Genomic DNA, 20,731 nt, shown 5'->3' with positions numbered 1-20,731 from the left:
GCATAGCATCCACTGAACGGGGGGGGGGGGGAATTGTTTCCAGGCCCGGAGGGTCAGGGAGTGTGAAGCACGGCCCTCTCTCCTCTCTAGCTCTCTGGAAGAGGGAGGGACCATCTCCCGGGCATTGGTCCTGTCCCTGTGTCTGACATCAGATGCAAGGGGCAGAGCCAATGCCAAGAAACCCCGTTTTGGTGGCAATATTGGGTAGGTTTGGCAGGAAGAACTAGCAGCGCTTTTTTCTGCCTGCCTGGCAGGCAACAATGCTGGGCTCCTCTGTGCAGAGCTACAGCAGCAGCAGCAGCAGCGGTGGCAGGCAGGCAGGCAGGAGCTGGGCAGGCTGCTGCAGAGTGGTCACAGGCAAGTGGCACTCGAGGAGTGGCCGCAAAATGGCAGAAGTGGGACCCGCGCAAAGAGCCTGACCATGCCGGCAGGGAGGAGGTAGCAGCAGCGGCTTCCCAAATGTGAGTACTGTACAGTAGCTAATTGCCCTTCCTTGCATCTGATGTCAGGGCGTGGCTTTGTGCGAGCGATGGAAAAGGGGAGGCCTCCTGGCTACACTTTGTCCCCCGGCTGCCTATAAGCTCGCTACACCACAGCAGGGCATGTGCAGCGACAGGAGGAGAGTTAGAGAGTGTGAGCACAGGGACTACAGGTGGCAGGAGAAGTGGGGGTGAGGCTAGCCACACAAGCAGATTACCACAGAGGCAATGGAGGTGATTGCCTACAGAGGCTAATCTGGGAAGAACGGCAGATTCTGGGACGGGAAAGTTGGGGGGGTTACTTTTAAGACTGCCGCAGCAGTGAGAGCTTAAGCCTCTTGCTGCCCCACTGCAGCAACGAGGAGGGTAGGGGTGGCGAGGATGAAGTCCTCTCCCTTTTTTAAACTTCTAAATGCCGCCACACCGGCTGCAGGGAGCAGGGGACGAGAGGCAAGTCCCCCCTTCTACATTAAGGTGCTGCTGGGCGGAATGGGGCGGCTGGCTACAGCGGGGACTGGGTGGTGGTGGTGGTGGGAAGTTTCCCCATTTTACCTTAAAGCAGCTTCTGCTGCTGTGTGGAGCCTCCATGGTGGAGGAACGAGCAACCAACAGTAAACTGGAGGAGTGAGGGAGAGCTCTTTCCAGATCCCCTCCTCCCTCTCAGGTGAGTGCAAGCTCCGCCCCGAAGCAGCCCATCCAAAAACTTGCGTGTCTGGGCGGTTTACAATTAAAATCATTTAAAACATCAAATCAATTAACAATTAAAATCATTTAAAAGATTAAAAACATTTAAAACCCAACATTAAAAATATTAAAACTATACATCTAATTAAAAGCCTAGGTGAATAAATGTGTCTTCAGTGCCTTTTTTGAAAGTTGCCAGAGATGGGGAGGCTTTTATTTCAATAGGGAGCGCATTCCTAAGTCCAGGTGCAGCAATGGAGAAGGCCCGTTCCTCAGTAGCCACCAAACAGGGTTGCTGCAACTGCCGATGAACCTCTCCAGATGATCTTAACAGGTGGTGGGACTCATGGCAAAGAAGACGTTCTCTTAAATCCCCAGGGCCTAAGCTGTTTAGGGCTTTATAGGTAACCAGCACCTTGTATTTTGCCTAGAAACATATCAGCAGCCAGTGTAGTTCCTTCAACACAGATGACCCAGAGACCAAACTGGCTGCCGCATTCTGAACTAACTGCAGTTTCCAGACTACATACAAAGGCAGCCCTACATAGAGCACATGGCAGTAATCCAACCTAGAGTTTACCAGCAGATGTACCTCCATTTTGAGATCATTCATCTCAAGAAATGGACGCAGCTGGCATATCAGCCAAAGCTGATAAAAAGCACCTCTGGCCACCGCTTCAACCTGGGACACCAGGGAGAGGTTCGGATCCAGAAGGACCTCCAGACAGCATACCTGTTCCTTCTGAGGGAACGTGACCCCATCCAGAACCCGCAAATCAAAATCATCTCCTGAGTTCCAACCCCGCACAATAAGTACCTTTGCCTTATCTGGATTCAGCCTCAGTTTGTTATCCCTCATCCAGCCCATTACTGCCTCCAGGCAGGCATTTAGGAAGGTTATGCCTTCTCCCAATGATGCTGACATGGAGAAGTAGATTTGGGAGTCATCAGCATACTGATAACACCCGGAGCCAGTTCTCCTGATTATCTCTAACAGAGGTTTCATGTAGATGTTAAACAACATCAGAGACAATATGGAGCCCTGAGGGACACCATAGAAAAGTTCAGATTTTGAAGAACAACAGTCTCCAAGAGACACTATCTAGAATCTGCCCATGAGGTACGAGCTGAACAACTGCAAAGCAATGCCTCCCACCCCCCATCCCCTCAGATGTTCCAGAAGGATACTATGGCCAATAGTATTGAAAGCCACCAAGAGATTCAAAAGGACCAACAGAGTCACACTCCCTCTGTCAATTCCCAATTGGAGATCATCCATCAGGCCAACCAAAGCAGTCTCTACCCAACAGCCCGCCCGAAAGCCAGTTTTAAATGGGTCTAGATGATCAGTTTCCTCCAAGACTGCCTGGAGCTGGGAGGCCATCACCTTCTCAATCACCTTACCCAGCCATGGAAGGTTGGAGACAGGCCTGTAATTGCTTAACTCTGAGGGATCCAAGGCAGGCTTCTTCAGAAGTGGTCTAATGATTGCCTCCTTAAGACAAGGAGGCATCCTGCCCTCCCTGAAGTCCAAATTTAGTCCAAATGTGGATTGGAGAGTGGGAGGAGGATGGAACCGCGGGTTCATGTTACATCCCAAAGGAGGTTTTAGTGTGGAAGCAATCTATGATACATATGATAAGCCTGGGATTGGTATTGCCTGAGAAAAATAGGAGGGATGCAGAAAGAAGCTAAGGCTAGGATATATTCGTTCCTTCTGCCCTAGTACAAGGGTTCTAAACAAAAACATGAGAAATTTCTCATGTTTTTTGTTCAGAAGCCTTTCTGTGAAGGTGCTTCTGTAAGAGCAGAGGTGTACAACTTCAGTCCTACAGCTGCTGTTGGATTGTAACTCCCTATTGGCCACTGTGGTTGGGAATGATGGGAGTTGTAGTCCCAGAAAAGCTGGAGGGCCAAAATTGTGCAGCCCTGTTTAGGAAAGATGAGCTCTGGCTATTCAGGAGCTGTGGCTCCTGGCGGGAGGGGTGGCAATCCTTAGTGCTAGTCTCAGATGGGGTTTGCCCTTCACTCCCCTGCAATAAGCCTTTTTGGGGTCCAGACATCGCTGTACCCCCAAAAGTAGTCTTTTTGCGGTCCCAAAAAGAAGTATTTTCCAGAGATGGAAATGTCTTTTGCCAGTCGAACAATCCTGGGCCAAACAAATATTCCAACAGCATGACTCCGTATAAAGCAGTTTCATACACGGGGCTGAAAAACTGTGAACATTATCACAGGCTTTTTTCATATCTTTTTGAAGCGTCCGTGCATACAATGGTGGATGTTTCCAATTAATAATAAATCTCACAAGCTTTCAATAAGTAAACAACAATAAATCACACAATAAACCACAATAAATCCCCCAAGCAAGACAAATTTTGTTTTCATTTTCAGCTATCACCAATACATAAGAGTGCATGATTTTACATTTTTTGTTTGTTAAAAATCGCATTAGTATCTATTAAAACAACATGTACTTAGCCATAGGAAGTCGAGCACATACGGTTGGCGCCAGAATCCAAATGGGCTGCCCTGCATGTGACACACTTGATTCTGTCAATGATATGAATGTGCTATCTCCAGAGCAGGCCTGGCAGCTCCCAAGACAGAAAGCAGGCTAAGGTTGCTTGCTAATAATAGATGCTGTTAAGTTTTTATTATGCTTATCTTTATTTTCCTTCAGCAACCCTGTCCATGAGCAACCCTGCAAATGAGTTGGCTCCCCCAGCCCTGCCTAGCACATGACATCTGCATTGTTCTTAGATTTAATAAGCAAGGCTTATTAAATGGGCGAAAACTCAGCAGCACTGCAATCTTCTTTGTTTTTTTATTTGTTTTTAAGATCAGATTTGGTATACACACTCGCAGACACAGATAACCAATGCAACATAATATGACTGCATTCAAATACTGGTACCTCCCAACAATTGCTTGCACTTCCCCTAGGTACCTCTACCACAATTTATAGTATGGAAAAGCGTAGCTTCAGAACAAATTCTGTCACACAGATCAGCTCTGTTATTTCCCAGGAACATGAGGATGTCTCTTTCACAGAGGCTTAGATGAGCAGCCCACTTCCCTAGTTATTTTATTTCTGGGAGTCATCCACCCAAGATGAAGATTGTTTGGACACTCTGAATAAGACTATTATACATAGCCATCTGGGATTAACATAGAGAGTAACCATGCATCTCTCTCATATGGTCTTGCCATTTCCTCCATTATGAGAAGAGTGTCAAAACAAAGCAGCTGCACCAAAGATATTAAGGTGACCCAAGAACCATCTCTTACCTGGAAGTAAGTCCCACTGAAATCAATAAAATTTATTTCTGAGTGAACACGCTTGGGATTGGATGAGTGTTTTAATAAAGCGTACTTTCTAAGAGCTTCAAGCACTTGCCATGCATTATCTCAATATTTCTTATAACAAACCTGAAAGGTAGTATGGGTGTGCACAAAACCGCTTTGCCCAGTTCGGTTTGAGTCTGAACCAGAGTTGAACTGGACTGGGCATGTTTGGTTTTGTGCACGCCTAAACATCCCCAAGCAACCCTGCTTCGGTTCAAGTTCAGGGGTTCATTTAAGAATTTCCCCCCCTAACTTTTAAAAAAACTAATACAACTCGCCGCCGCTCTGGAGGCTTGTCCATGGCTGTGGGGGTAGAGGGGAGACAGGTCTCCGGAGGTTCCCCCTCCCCCCACCAGCCTCCATTTAGTCACATATTGCCCGGTTTGGGCAGTTTTCGGCCTGTTCCAGGCCTCTCCTCCGTGACAATGGCCATTTTGGAGGCCGCCGTGCACGCCCAATGGGCCTCTGTGTAGCCGGGGAAAGGGGGATCCTCCAGACACACTCCCCCGCAGCTGCGGACAAGCCCCCAGAGTGGCGATGGTTAATTTTATTACTTTTTTTTAAAGTGTGTTGTTTTTAAATGAACACCGAACTGGGAGGAGTTCAGTCTGAGATTGGGCCAAACAGCGGCTGGTTCGGGGGTGGTTCAGTATCGAATCCATTCGCAAATCTCTAAAAGGTAGGCCAATATGAGTAGCCTCATATTCCTCTTAAGCATTATGAGAAAATATCATGGCTTACTTAAAGCTGTGCAGTTAGACTATGACAGCACAGATTTGGCACAGGACCAGCTTCCCTGACCTACAGCTCACACTGTAGCAGTTTCAGGGACGAATGGCAGTTTCCGGGATAGGAACATAGGAAGCTATGTTCAGACGATTGGTCCAACCAGCTCAGTATTGTCTCTACAAAAACTGGCAGCGGCTTCTCCAAGGTTTCAGGCAGGTCTCTCCCAGCCCTACCTAGAGAAGCCATGGAGGGAACCTTGAACCTGCTGTATACAAGCATGCAGATGCTCTTCTCAGAGCAGCCCCATCCCCTCTTAAAGTGCTCACATGTAGTATCCAATTCAAATGCAAACCAGGGAAGACCCTGCTTAACAAAGGGGACAATTAACCACAAGACCAGCTCTCCTCTTTTTATTTTCAGTGGACTAATTTTCAGTGGAAAAATTGTAGGGGGGGTGAGGGTGAAAATATTTCCCTATGTCCTGATCAGGCCTCCTCCTCCTGTGGCTACATTTGGTTGAATACAAGATGTGGAGAATATTAACAACTAACACAGCCTTACATGGACTCAGATCATTGATCCATCTGGCATCTGGACATCCCACAACTGTAACTATAGCCGAGCTGCTTTGAATTGCTATCTGGAAAACCTCTAGGTCTGTGTTGTCTATGCTGGCTAAGAACAGCTGTCCAGGATTTCAGGTAAGAGTCATTCCAACCCTACCTGGAAATGCCAGGGATTGAACCTGGAACCTTCTGTATACAAAGTATGTACACTGCCCACCAAGTTACAGCCTGTGGTGATCAGCCCTCCCCTCCCCTCCCCTAAAGAGTGAACCAGAAATGAACCTGTCTGTCAGGCAGTGACCTCTAGGATCAGCCACTTAGCACGAGGTGGGTGGCTCCTGGAGGACCTAGTGGCAGGAAGTGAAAGGGGTTCCTTTTGCTCAGTTGGAGCCAGGCAGGGTGAACAGGTTGTCTAGGCATTAGCGGCAACCAGGAGCTCTACAGGAGCCTGAAGTCTCTACCATGGATTTGGTGAGTTCAGGAGGGAAGCCAGGGCTTTAGCTTCAGGGAAATGTTTAGCCAGGGAACCGTGTGTTAGGTAGCCTGCGTTAGATTTCTTTTGATTTGGTGCTTTTGTAAATCCTTACAATTGGTTTAATGTGTTTTTATCTGTAATGTAACAAAGAGGAACTGCGCCTGAGCCCTTTTATTCAGCCAGGGCTCTGTAGAAGACTCTGTACCCTGCTTTTTTGAATTATCCTTGCAACTGGGTAACCACGATTTTAAAGTGTGCCACTCCAAACACCAGCTGGAGTGAGCTTTGGAAGTAATCTTGTAAAGTACTGAGTATTTCTTTTTACCTGTAACTCAAAGCTGAGAGTACCTCAGACTAAAGCAGTCTGTTGTATTTTGAAAAATTTTGTTATTTGTATTTTTACCTGCCTCTGAGTGGATTTCTAACTCAGGAAAAAGGGGTTTTACTCTGGTACAAACATACCTCAATGTTGATTGCTCAGCAACTCACACTACCAAGTTTTCTCTTCACGTGTAGGCTACACATGGAAGGTTTTCTGTATTTTTCCACTGGTAAAGAAGGAGAGTTTCCCTGGAAGTTCACTCACACTGGTGTGTGTGTGTGTGTGTGTGTGTGTGTGTGTGTGTGTGTGAATAAACTCTGTTAAGAAGTGAGTGTGGTGGCAGCAACTGGACTACCAAAGGAGCAATTTAAGTTTTAAAGGAACAGCCTTTGTTGAGCAAACATGGAGGAAGTGATATAGCATTTTTCTTTTCCCCCACATGGTCTGGCTTTGAGACAAAGGCTGGGCATAAATCCACTATTCGCTACACAGCCCCTTACCTAAGCCCCCACACACGCACAAGATTCAAAGACACAGGGGTGGTCCTTTCATGAGGCTACCACTGCCACAAATAAAGAAAAAGAGGCATGTGCAAGGAGGGTGGAGGCAGCATTTGGTGCCTTGCCTCCAGTGTGCTGATGTCTCAGGCTGTCACTGCAGCAACATGTTACAGAAGAACATCACATCTAATTTAGTAAAAGGCAAGCCAGGGAAACCATGGCTCTCGGAATAAAAGGAAAGTCATTTCAGGACAAAATTGAGAGTGCCTGTGTTATGAAGTATAAACCTGGGTGTTGTTGAATTGTCAAACCACAAACTGCTGAGCCGAACCAGATTTTGCTGGTGGCAGCAGTTACCTGTTCCATGCATGGGCACAGGGATGTGCCTGAACTGCGGTTTGAAGTGCAGTTCAAGCACTTTTAGAAAAATTTAAAAGGAGACTTTAAGAAAAAGGAGAGCAGGTCCTTTCCTGCTCTCCACCATCCCATGCAGCTTTGTCCTAGGACAATGCAGCAGCACGCACATGGCGTCCACGCATATGAAGGCACCATTTGCGTGGTCAGCAACACCATGCTGACCACACAAATGGCACCCATGCATGCATGGAAGCCATGTGTGTGTTGATGGCATGCGGGGCTTTTTGGGACCAGCGCCACCCCAGCAGGAAGCTGGAAGGGGTGGCGGAGAGCAGGTAAGGACCTGCTCTTTTTCTTACAGTCGCCCTTTTAATTTCTCTATAAATGCTTGAACCGCGCTCCAAGCACATCCTACATGGGCAATCCACAGTTTTGCTGAGCAGCAGGACATGAAAACACACACACAAATAACTGGAACATGTGGGAAATTTTGGAGCACTTGAGACCTCAGCATTTATACTCATATTGAGACACAAAGGCATGCACATAGTCTGGAAGAGCCCTCTCCCCACCCAATCCCTATCAATTATCTATTTATCTCTCCCTCTTTAAATTTCAGAAGGTACACTTTTCCCTATACCATTGAACTGCAGTGATCAGAGTAGCTGCATCCACCAATATTCTCCGATCGACAGGACTTTGCCATGTGTTATATCTGGGAACCTTAAATGTATTGTACTTCCACCTGGACTTGTTAAATCGGTACAATATGCATTCTCACTATGGCTGGAGACTAATATTTTTTCAGCACTTTGATTGTGGCATACTAAAAGAGTCATTGTCTGTGATATGTTCTTGCAGTGATTTTAAAAATTGGTAAAGGGCTCTTAATGAAAACCACAAGCTCCATCATTCACACCTTTCCATGTTAGCCAAGCCAGGTCCTCCATAACCTTCTAGAAACAGTAACTAAAAGGGGGTTGCCCCAGATTCTGAAACTTTGCAATAATAATTGAATTTTAACATTCTGAAAGTTACAATAATTCTGAATTAAATTTTAAAATTTTATTTACATTTAGATCCCACTCTTCCTCCAAGGGCCCTAGAACAGTCAGGAACATATTTGCGCATCGCACAGAATGCTTCAGGGGGGAGGGGAGATGGGCAAATGTCACCCCCTACACATGAGCATCCATGCTGCTGAAGTAGGATTGTATCCTCTACACGTGTGCATCTTTGACCGCACATGCACCAGAGTTAGTCAGAATGTCAGCCATTGTTTTTAGTGATGTTTTTAAATTGTGGTTTTAAAGTCACCTTGAATAGTAATGAGAAGGTGGAATAGACATGTTTAAAATAAATGAATAAGCCCACCATCTGAGGCAGCCATCTGACTGCACGTCATTTGTAGTTGGTCTTGGTTTTTGCTGCCTTTCAACAAATTGTTCTGGTAAGAACTAATCTGCCTACTTTCCTTTCACTATAACCTTAATTGATAATTACCATCTCCACAAGTTAGCCCCCTTGCACCTCAAATGTTCATGTGTCCGCCATATTGAACTAAGGTGGATTAGATCACCATAAACTACGCCACTAAGGTGTCCCATATTTCACTCACTATAACAGCTTCAAATTTGGTTCAAACCAGTTAGGCGGTTAACAAGTTAGCCCATTTACACCTGAAATGTTCATGTGTCCGCCATCTTGAATTGGGGTGGATGATATTATCACAATCTATACCGCTGAGATAGCCCTATGTGCCTCTACAACCGTACCCAATTTGGTTCATACTGGTCCAGACATTGTGAAGTTGGTAGTGGGGGGACATATACACGGACATACACACGTGGATACACACAGAATGTTGGGTGATCTCATAAGCTTATACTCCTTAAGGAAAGTAGGCTAAAAACCCAAAAACCTGTTTGATTAGAGACAATACTGGAACAAAGAGGTGGGTGCATCTCATGATCTAAATGCCTGGGACAGCCCATTAGTAGTTCCCATTGTCCCACATCAACAGCCATGGCCATGCTTAGACAATGAAGAGAGTCAATTCTTCATTTGGCCTAACAGAACAACAGGCGCAACACTATTATCTAACAACGTTTGCTCTTCTGATAGATGTTCTATCATGCGTGCTTCAGAACCAGATCCAGCAACTTTGCAAGTTTTGACCTGAAACTTAACAAAAACTCTGAACAATATTTTCTTCTATGACATATTAAGGAAAATATATAGATTTGTGGTACTAAATAGCATATTTGCATGCATCCAGTTTTGGTATTTATTTTATTCATGTGACAAAAATCACAGTCTACATCTATCATTTGTAGATTTATGGACTTTGTTCTCCTAACAGTTAATAAAGAATAACATTTTTTTTTACAAACCCCAACATTTACTATTTGCCCACCTTTAACCTGATGTCTCTTAATTTAGACATAATGGCATAATCAATTATCTTATTTTCCCATACCTTGACAGCTGGAATTTAGCACAGTTTATTCTAGCTGCTGTGATCACAATATAAATAATGTTATGGCACTTACTGCATATATTTTTTCTCCCGCATTCAACTCAACACTTGAATGCCAGATTGAATATATGAGAGAAGAAATATGTCTGTCCCTCAAAAACCTTCACTGCTCCTTGGATTATGTTAATTCTGCAGCAGCCTGCTTGTTCCCATCTGCAGTGAAAATGAGGAGCTGGTGTAACATAGTGGCCAGGAGACAGGAGACTAAGCTATAAATCAGGACTTTCCTGATTCAAATCTTGTCTTTGTCATAGCCTTATGCAAGCTGCTCCCCTTCAGCCCTCGGTGCAATTTTAGAAATAATAATACTTACCCTACAGGGTAGTTATTGCATCAAGGTAATAAAAGTGCTTCCCATACTCAAAAAATGCTATACAGATGCTTATTTATTATTATTATTATTATTATTATTATTATTATTATTATGGGCGTGAGAAGCCTGCAGACTGTGGGTATCAGAGGCACTGGAGGAGTCCGTAAATGTAAAGATGTGTGTTTTCTAGATGGCCAGGAAATGTACATTTTCAGGTTAAAATTTTCAAAATGTTTCTTAGTCAGTGTAGTGTTTGTAGTTTCCAGTTTGAAAATTTATTTAAATTTGTATTGTTATTTTTTCAATACTGGATTTTGTTTTGTGTTTTAGTTTTATAATTGTAAGTTGCTTTGAATGCCTTTAAATTAAAAATACAGCAAACACATTCAAACATAAATCAGCTTTGCAAACAAATCTACCAATGTTTTATTTAGCTTATAAACATTTCACACTAGTTTACCTGCCTAAAAGAAAAGAAGAGCCAACTCTCTTCCAGTTTCCATAAGTGTCTCTGCTTAATAACCTCCTAGAGTGATTTTTACCATAAGGAAGAGGATATTTATTTACAAACCTGATAGACAGAGCAGCATGCCAGCTACCAGGTATAATGTGGCAATCCACACAAAATCTATACAAGGTTTTGATAGTGTAATTCCAATCATGTTGGAATTATTTTATTGTGTAAAGCAACCTGGATAAATATATACTGTATGTATTCTAGATAATTGAGACATATAGATTGCAGAGCTGTCACCTGATGAAAGAAATCTTATTCAATTAATCATATAAGTTGTAGTCGATTGATTATATTTGCAGAAATTTGCACGCAAGAAAAGCAATAGTTCAGATGTGAAATGCACACGTGTATAGATTAGGCATGTGTACACAGCAGCAGGCAACATCTTAGGAGAAGTATTCTCTCTCTCTCTCTCTCTCTCTCTCTCTCTCATACACACACACACACTCTCTGTATGTATATGTGATTTCCTCAATTAATTGGGGCAACATTTTAGTTTAAACATTTGTAATTGATTCATCTACCAGGTTAATCCAATCAACACTGCAACCCTGGTAAATGTCGATGTTAAAGCTTCTCTAACTTCCATTACTACAACATGCCAGGTACTAGATCCTGGGGTCTTGCTATGAGAAACAATGTCAAATGTAAATCTATCCACGTATACCTGTTTGCTCAGATCACTTTAGAGGGTGTGCTGTTTTTTTAAATTCTTGGGGACATTTCTGTCTCGGTTTCAGATCAGAGGGTGGACAACAGGCCAGAGATACTGCTTCCTCTGGGGAGCTGTGCCCTGCAGGCCCTCACACCAGACACAGCAAAACAACCAAAATGCACCACATCAGTTCCAGCTTCTCTCAGTCAGTAAACATTTCTGCTGCCTGCAGTTGTCAAAAGGCACTATACAAGAATGAGCACCATCCTTGCACCAAGCAGAGCCCACTAGCTCTCTGGCAGGAAAGGCTAGACAGCAGTAAAATTGTATGCATTTCAAACAGTTCTACAGAACTGTTCCGTCAGCAAGCATAAATCCCCTCTTTTGGTTGCACAAGGCCCCTCCACCCCGTGAGGCTGCATTAAAGTAGCAGCTGTTACCATGAGACCTAGAGAAATACATTGGTGCCCAACCCCCTCTGCTATTCAGCTCATTCACCTCCTGTCCACAGATGAAACAAAGCCAGAGGTCTCTTTCCTCCTACTCCTTTCTCTCCTCCTGCCTGGTACAAGTGCAAAGCTAGCTCCTCTCAAAGTATAAATCTGGGCCAATACAGACTGAGAACCCAAGGTGGAAGTGAACACCACAACTGTGCTACTGACAGAAATCAAACTAGGGTTCCAAGTTAGGATTGCCAAGTAGCCAGAATTAGGCAGGTCTAACCAGTAACATAGGAACCAGGGGCGGAGCAAAGTTGGAGGGGGCCCAGAGACAAGATTTTAAAATGGGTCCCTTGCTGATACACACACACACACACACACACACTATATATATATATAGTGCACTCACATCCCCATTATGAATACGGTGAATATCTAGTTCACATTGAATCTAGTTTTTTTACTCTCTGCTCCTACCGATCTCCAAGAGACTCAACATAATTCATAGGGGGGGCAACATGGGTGGGTGGGGAGTCATGTGATGTGCCTCTGGGGGGGCCCTCAAGGCAGTGGGGCCCCAAGATGACTGCCTCCCCTTGCCTAATGGTAGTTACGCCCCTGATAGGAACATAGGAAGCTGCCATATACTGAGCCAGACCATTTAGCTCAGTATTGTCTACACAGACTGGCAGCGGCTTCTCCAAGGTTACAGGCAGGAGTCTCGCTCAGCCCTATCTTGAAGATGCTGTCAGGGAGGGAACTTGGAACCTTCTGCATGCAAGCATGCGGATGCTCTTCCCAGAGCGGCCCCATCCCCTAAGGGGAATATCTTGCAGTGCTCACATGTAGTCTCCCATTCAAATGCAAACCAAAGCAGACCCTGCTTAACAAAGGGGGCAATTAATGCTTGCTACCACAAGACCAGCTCTTCTCTCTTAATAACTGAAACAAGTTATTAACAAGTAAAACTGTGCTCTGTTAGGGAACCAGTGTTGGGACAGTGGCAGTTCCAGACAAGAGTGAGCTTAGGCATTTATCAGAGTCTGAAGATCAGCACCATTCCAGCAGTGCCACCATTTTCCCTTTGTGCAAAGCACTGGAAGGTCAGAAGCATTGTGAAATAGCTGTTGGTTTGCTTGCACCACTTTTTCCCAGGTTAAGGGGATCAACTGAGGACATCTGCTCAAGATTTCCCCCCAACAAAAAAATCTAGGTCATTGAATTGGTGTCTGAAAAGCCAGTGAACCCCAGATTCTGCCATGCTTTACCCGTAACCCACCACGGTGTCCTATTTTTGCCTTTGACTTACTAGACTCTGCTCTGGCTTCTCTGCCAGATTCCTCTGTGTTCCACCATGACTCACTAGGCCTCACCCACAGGGTAGGCAAATTGTGATTTCAATATTTTTGAAATTCAAATCTGATACCCTGCTTCCAGTGTGGTGTTCAGTATGCTAGCATCATTTCCCAAAACGTAAGCATCATAATAAAGTAAAGTTGTGCCCTCGAGTCGGGGTCGACTCCTGGTGACCACAGAGCCCTGTGGTTGTCTTTGGTAGAATACAGGAGGGGTTTACCATTGCCACCTCCTGTGCTGTAGGAGATGATGCCTTTCAGCATCTTCCTATATCTCTGCTGCCCCATATAGGTGTTTCCCATATACATACCAGCGGGGATTCAAAACAGCAACCTTTTACTCACTAGGCAAGTCATTTCCTCGCTGCGCCATTAGGTGGCTTTAAGCATCCTAGCCTAGCCTTAGCTAATATTGTAAGATCTGTGAACCAAGTAGTTTCCAGTTCAAATCTCACCTCAGTCACATACCCTCTAAGTGTCCTTGCTGAACCCCTCTCCCTTCTCCAATATGGGAGAAAATAATATGAGGGAGAACATGATAGTACCCTTCAAATACCAGAAGGACTGACACATAGAAGAGAGCAAAGACTTGTTTTCTTCTATTCCAAAGGACAGGTCTTGATTTAATGAGCTTAAGCTACAGGACAGTCGTTTTTGGCTGAGCATTAGGAGAAACTTCTTAATGGCAAGAGCAGTTTGGCCACAGCACCAGACACTTCTGGCAGGGGGTGTGGCTCTCCTTCACCGGAGATCTTCAAGCAGAGATGGAACAGCCATCTGTTGAGGATGCTCTAGCTCTTTGAATGTTGATCTTACAAGGCTGTTGTAAGGATCCATGAGCAAACCTTTGTGAAGTATTTCAAATGCATTGCATATGTGTTTGGTGAGGGGCTGTACTTCTGTGGGAGGGCACCTGCTTTCGATCCTGGCCTACTCTAGACAGGGCTGGAAAGGATGCCCAGGACCCTAAAGAGCACTGCCAGACAGTGCAGGCAGTACTGAGGTAAATGGATCAATCATCTGTCTCAATAAAAGGTAGGTTTTCATGCCCCAGTCTTGTTATAGAAACACAATGAGGCTATTCCCACAACCAGGAAAAACCAGGCTAAGGCAGCCTAGCCCAGTTTCTCCCGGTCGTGTGCTGCAACGCGAGTTGTGCAGCTCCCGACAGCAAGCCTCTGGAAATACCCCTCCCCTTAAATGAAGTTAGCGGACATTGCCCTCTGCTAACCCTCTTTACCTGACTGTGAGATGCCGTAGTGTGGCTCCGTGCTGCGGCGACTCACAAGGAGACACCCCCCGCCCGCCTGGAGGCTAAAACAAGGCTCCCGGCTTTGGGGGTCTCCCCAGGATGCCCCGTGCATTTGCATGGAGCATCCTGGGACTTCTGGGGGCTGGGGGGCCCCTGAGCCCCACCACCCCTCCCGGCTCTGTGACGGAGCTGGTAATCGTGTGGGCAACCAGTTTGGCCGCCCAGGAATGGCTTCCCCTGCTCATCTGCGGGGAGAGCGGGCTAAGGTTAGGCTCTCCACTCTGCTTGTGTGGAGAGCCTCAATAGCTTTTACTAACACTCAGGCAGGGCTGATTAAACTGATAGTAGCTGAGTCACAGAATGTGAAGAGTCTAAAGAGACCAGCTCCCTGCTCAGAGCAGTTAGAAATGGAACCAGGTTCAAAGAAAGTTGATGGGGGCCAGGAGAAAGCCAGGTAGACCCTTGATCTGGCTTAGCCAGGCAAATTCAGGATATCTCCCTTATGCATTTTGTAATCACCCTTTGCCCTTCAGAAAACTCAAGAATCTAGGATCACTGTATTGCACCTGTTTCTGCGAAGACAGCACACCAAACAGTCCAGTTTGGGCAAAATAAGAACTCAGAAATAATCCTGCCAGCAATCTGTCGAAATTTCACAGCAGAGTGTCTGCAACTAACAGCACAATCCTATGCATGTTAACTCAGGAATAAACCCCATTGCATTCACCCGGGCTTACTCTTTAGTAAGTGTGTTTAAGATTATAGCCAACATTTGGTTTTTTTAAAAATTCCATTAAGATATAAAAGTAGTTCTGTTAAAGAAAAGGGGCTTATTAAGATGACAAACAATGTAGATTAAAATAAATGATATAAAGCACTTATATGAACGTTCTCGCAAGCCTCTGTCGAAAGAGGAACACACTAAGAAGGCATGTCCCCTGCCAGTCCCAGCTGGGAGTATCCATGGTAACCCTCTCTCCACAGGCCTATTCACTGATTGGTGACCTATTCAGGCTCTCCTCTTGGGCTCTCTAGGATATTCCTGGCTTCCAACAGCACCACTGGTTGACCAGCATTTTTTTCTTATTCTCACAAGAGTCACTGGAGCATCACACTCTCAGAAAAAGGTATTGTGATGATTATATAATAAACAATGCCACCAACCAATAGGTGGTGCCATGTTCTTATTGTTAGTTACGGGTCTGTATCGTGATTTATCTTACCTTGTTGTTGTTGCTAGTTTTGGTAAAGATTTCTCCCCTCCAAGAGCAGATCTGTGCTGGTTGTGTGTTACTGGCAATTCCTGAATAAAGTTTGGTCTTTCAAGCAAGTATTACAACATCTCTGTACTACAAACATATACATTTAACTCCATGGTTTTTCTCAAAGGATCATGGGATTTGTAGTCTGGAGAAAGTGCTCTGTTTGAAACCACCAGCCCGACTCCTGCAGGGATTATAGTGCTTAAACCAGAAAAGCTCTGTGAATCTAGCCAGGTGAGCTACCAAGGAGTATGCACATGCAGGCCTCTAAGCCATCTTCAGGCTAAGAGTGTGGAATATTAATGCCTTCAGGTGGCAGGCAAGCAATATGAAACCCCAGTATTGGCCAGGTCTAGTACAAAGACTAGCCACCTAATGGTGCAGTGGGGAAATGGCTTGACTACCAAGCTTGACTAACAAGCAGAAGGTTGATGGTTCGAATCCCCACTGGTACTCTATTGGGCAGCAGTGATATAGGAAGATGCTGAAAGGCATCATCTCATACTGCACGGGAGGAGGCAGTGGTAAAGCCCTCCTGTATTCTACCAAAGGCAGCCACAGGGCTCTGTGGTTGTCAGGAGTCGACAATGACTTGACAGCACACTTTACTTTCGCAGTACTAATACTAGTTGCCTGGCCTTCTGTCATCAGGGCAGTGTATTTTACTTCCAGTTTATCCTACCACTCTGCAGCGGTTCTGAGTTGAAGAGTACATTGGTCTAAATTCAGGTGCTGCAGACTGGTGCCAAATAATTCCCTGAGGAGAGGGAATGACTAACCTATTTGGCAACCTCACATCAAGACTTTTCTTTGAACTGATGCTCCTGTTTAGAATTAGCTACTTCTCTTTTAATAATATACACCCAATCTACCCATTTTCTAGAACCTGTCTTTAGTTAATCCAGGCCTTTCTTTTGTCCCTGACTGTATTTGCTTTTTGAGAACATATTGTTCACATTTTATCGTGAGTTGCTAAAGGTGTCATTTTTCAGGGTTCAACTCCCTCTAGCACTAGATTGTCCCTAGAAGTTTGCATGCAGTCCTGTGCCAGTTTACTCAGAAATAAATCCCACTGTGGCCCAATAGAGTTTCCTCCTGGGTAAGTGTGTATAGGATTGCAGCCTAAATATCTTCGGGGTGGGGTGCATTTTTTCTCCAGTGCACATGCAAATAAATGTTAAAGCATTAACATTCAGGTGCTACCTAGGTAGTAGCCAGCCTGCTTTTTCACTTTCTGAACTGTTGATAAGACTGAAGGGCATATCTTTAAAGAGCAAATACCTTCTGGTCTTTTAGTCAGTGCAAGCCCAGCTCTTGCAGAATAATCATGTAGCAGGGATATGGAGGGACTTGAGCAGTGATCCTGGTATGACAGTAGGAGTATTAAGCATATCCTTACTTTCATGTGTGAAATGTTGGAGAATAGATAATGGGTCAGTAGGTAGTGGTCGTCCAGTAATCAAGTTTGAGACCCAAATGCTTGTCTGCTGCTACATCAGTTGAAGCTAGTTCAATAAAAAGATGACATTTTACCCTGTTTTGTATCTCTTTGAAAAAATGGTTAAGATCTCCTAGCTTGACCTTTTATGTAACATCAGATATTTATTGTAATTACTCTGCCAGGTCTATTATATTGTGCTTGGCTAAAATGTCCAACCTTGATTCCAAGGCCTACAAAATACATCACTTTCTTGGCAGTCTGTTTCAGTTATTTTTTTTCTTGATCAACAGTGGGACCTTATTTCCAGCTTGAATTTGTTTTGGTTGAACTGGCTCTTGTTCATTTCTGTTTGCATATTAAAGAGCCATTTAGGAGCTCAAAACATTAATATATATCATAATCATGCTACCTCTTAGTCTTCTCTGTTCAATAAGCTACAAAGGTACTGAACCACTTGTCCACACATACCTAAAAAGTTCTTCACAAAAGAATGGATCATATCAGAACATTAACTCTCCAAATTGTCTATAACTTTGTGAAGAAGTGCCCCTTCTTTTGTTGCCCTACCATTAAAATTTAGATTGTATTATTGTAACTTTTGTCCTACCGTTCCTCCAAGGAGCAAAAGGTGGCATAACAGTGTTCCTTCCTGTAGTGAGGAAAGGCTTTGAGGGAGGACTAGCCCGCATTTAGAGCAAGTGCTATGAGGGTGGACCTTTCCTAAGAAGGGGGAAAGCCCAGGAAAATCAAAACAGAAGGACCAATCCAGAGGATTGGGCAGGAACTACACTCACAGCCACCAGCAGAAGAAGATAAAGCTTTTTCTTTTGTTTGTTATGCTCCAGGAGTGCCCTAAGGAAGCAGCTGGCTGAGAAGCTCTGGGGAAATGGGAAGGCCACAACCAGGGATGCTGGAGAAAGCAGGAAGACCCCTGCCTGTGAGTACTGTAATCAGTTAGGGACCAGTTCAGTTAGATGTGTGAGAGAAATTATCTACTTTATATTTAATTCTCTAAGGCATACCTGTGGCTAACCCCATGTGTAGCAGCTTTCACAAGGGTTCGGAGAACTGCTGGATAGCCACAGGTATGGGTGGGAGGGAAGAAAATTGTGTCTGCCTGTGGCAGCGGCCGGCAAAAAAACTGGCAGCCAGCTGGCCATAAAGCAGCAGAGGTGGGGATAAGCAGCGGGTTGCCGGAAAGCAGGGGGGTGGTCAGCTGGGCAGTGGGGGAGAAGAAGAGGGGTGACCCAATAGCCTAAAAGAGGCAGGCGGGGGCAGAGAAGTGGGCGGGGGGGAGAAGCAGCATGCTGGCTGGCCTGCCAGCCTAAAAGCGGTGGGGGGGGGGGCGGAGAAGCAGGCAGTGGGGAGAAGAAGCGGGCGGGCTGGCCAGAACGCCGTGGGGGTAGGAAGAAAAAGGTGGCGGGGGGTGCGGTCAGAGGTGCAGATGCTCTGTGCCCGACCCAGCTAGTTTTCCTTTATTATATTGCTTGAATCTGAATTTATTTATTATTATTATTTATTTTTTAAAAATATGCATACCCCACTCCTCCAGTGCAATACTGCTCGGGGCAGCTTACAACAATAAAATAGACACAGATACAAGTAATAAAATTATTTTTTTTAAGTCAGATTAAAAACAATTATTAAGTTCAAATTAAAACTGAAAATTATAAAAAGCTAAAGAACCTACTAGATATAACAAAATAATAATGATATTAAAAAACCTCCTTTAAAAGGTGTGTTTTAAGATGTTTTTTAAAAACACTGAGGGAGGGAGCATGGCGAAGCTCTTCAGGGAGGGCGTTTCAAAGCTGAGGGGCTACAACCGAAAAGGCCCTGTCTCTAGTCCCCACCAACCAGATCTCTGTTAATGGAGGGATCATGAGCTGGGCCTGAGATGATGATCAGAGGGCCCTGGCAGATTCATATGGGCGAATGCGGTCCAACAGGTACTCCGGCCCCAAGCCATGTAGGGCTTTAAAGGTCAATATCAGCACGTTGAATCTAGCCCGGAAGCGGACTGGTAGCCAATGAAGCTGATGCAGGATGGGTATAATACTCGTGAAGCGACTCGCACCCATGAGCATCCTTGCGGCAGCATTCTTTCCATATGGAAAGAGGGATTTATCCCACATTAAAATAAAGTGGATAGTAGCAGCCTACTGGAGTCTGTGAATCTCTTGCAGTCAAATATTCGCCCTCCTCCTTTGGCTCTGATAGGAACCATGCAGAGGTGCACCTAAGTAATTTTGGAGCCTGGACCTAAAGGTCTTTGGAGGCCCCCCGCCCTGGCAAATTAAGCATCATCATGCTCCACTGGGTGACCACACCACCTGGGACAGACTATTTGGGGGGGCCCAGGGGCTGTGGAGGTCCTGGACTTTGGCCCCAAAGACCAGGGGTAAGAGTGCCTCTGGAGCCATGACAATTCCCCTTTTTATCTTCACAAGAATCCTGTGAGGTTGGTTAGGTTGAAAGACAGCAGGTAGCTAGTAAGCTTTGTGGCAGAGTTAGGATTTGAACTCAAATGCCTGTCTCCCCTGTCTAAGTCTATCCAAAACCACTTTGGGTCTTTGAAATTTGTAAGCTTCTTGGGACAGGGGCTTCTCTTTTTTGCTTGTGTTGTGCTGTAAACCATCACATGCATGAATGGATTATAATACAGTAATAATATTTGGTATATTAATGCACATTGATAGTCACACATTATGTTTGATACTCAAAATCTGTGTACAGTACTGTATACACAGGTACAGATTTGTATACACATACAGTTATTCACATGTTATGATGAACACAGGTACAACAGTCCGCTTCCTATCTCTTAGAGGCATTTGAAGTAACTGTACCCAGGTTCACTTTTTAAATGAACGCAGGTACATTCATTCACACAGAACACATATACAAGTCTGAATGCGGGTACAACATAATAAAGTCATTCACACAATCATGCTGAGGGTTAGCCGAGAGGCAGGCTCTGACTTGCCTCTCCGTACACAATGTCCCTTTCCCAGTAAGCTCTGCCACTCATGCGGCACATGAGCAGCACTCTGGTGAGTAGTGGAGCCAGGGGGGAGGAAATCCTCCAGAATCCCACAATGCACTGTGCCAAGAGCACAGTGTATTGGGGAATTTATCTGCTGCTGGGCATTCTTGCTCAACTTGTGCCCAACCAAGTTGTTGGATGGGGTAGACGGGTGGGTTCGTGCCCTTCTATCTCACTGTAAGCGTGGGGCAAACAACCAGGCTGCCCCAGTGAAGAGCACCAGGATTGGGAGTAACCCCGGCACTCCACACAAGCAGCCCTGCCTGGGTAGGGCTGTGCAATCTTGGGTGGGGCTGCTCGTGGGAACAACCTTAATGTCTGAACAGGGCTACTGTCACTGTCGTATAATATAAGGGATGATGAAAATGGTCCCAATCCTTTCCTGATGTCATTTCAGGGAGGCCTGGTGTAGATGTAATGGTGGCTTTTTAGAAAACACAACTTGCAAAGTGGA

At 45.1% G+C, this 20,731-nt stretch overlaps 1 protein-coding gene across 1 annotated transcript in view; it reads left to right on the top strand.

The window, feature by feature from the left end:
- The first annotated feature begins 444 nt into the window (after window positions 1–444).
- The window catches only part of TMA7 (translation machinery associated 7 homolog), a 46,442-nt gene continuing 26,155 nt past the window's right edge, over window positions 445–20,731 (top strand). The window contains exons 1-2 of the mRNA XM_053303244.1: window positions 445–461; window positions 18,077–18,168. Of these exons, the coding sequence (XP_053159219.1) occupies window positions 460–461; window positions 18,077–18,168 (94 nt within the window). The 5' untranslated portion in view covers window positions 445–459. The remainder of the gene's footprint in view (window positions 462–18,076; window positions 18,169–20,731) is intronic.

The sequence above is a fragment of the Hemicordylus capensis genome, chromosome 2, assembly GCF_027244095.1.
Source record: "Hemicordylus capensis ecotype Gifberg chromosome 2, rHemCap1.1.pri, whole genome shotgun sequence".
Lineage (NCBI taxonomy): Eukaryota > Metazoa > Chordata > Lepidosauria > Squamata > Cordylidae > Hemicordylus > Hemicordylus capensis.
This window is presented reverse-complemented; position numbering and strand designations above follow the sequence as displayed.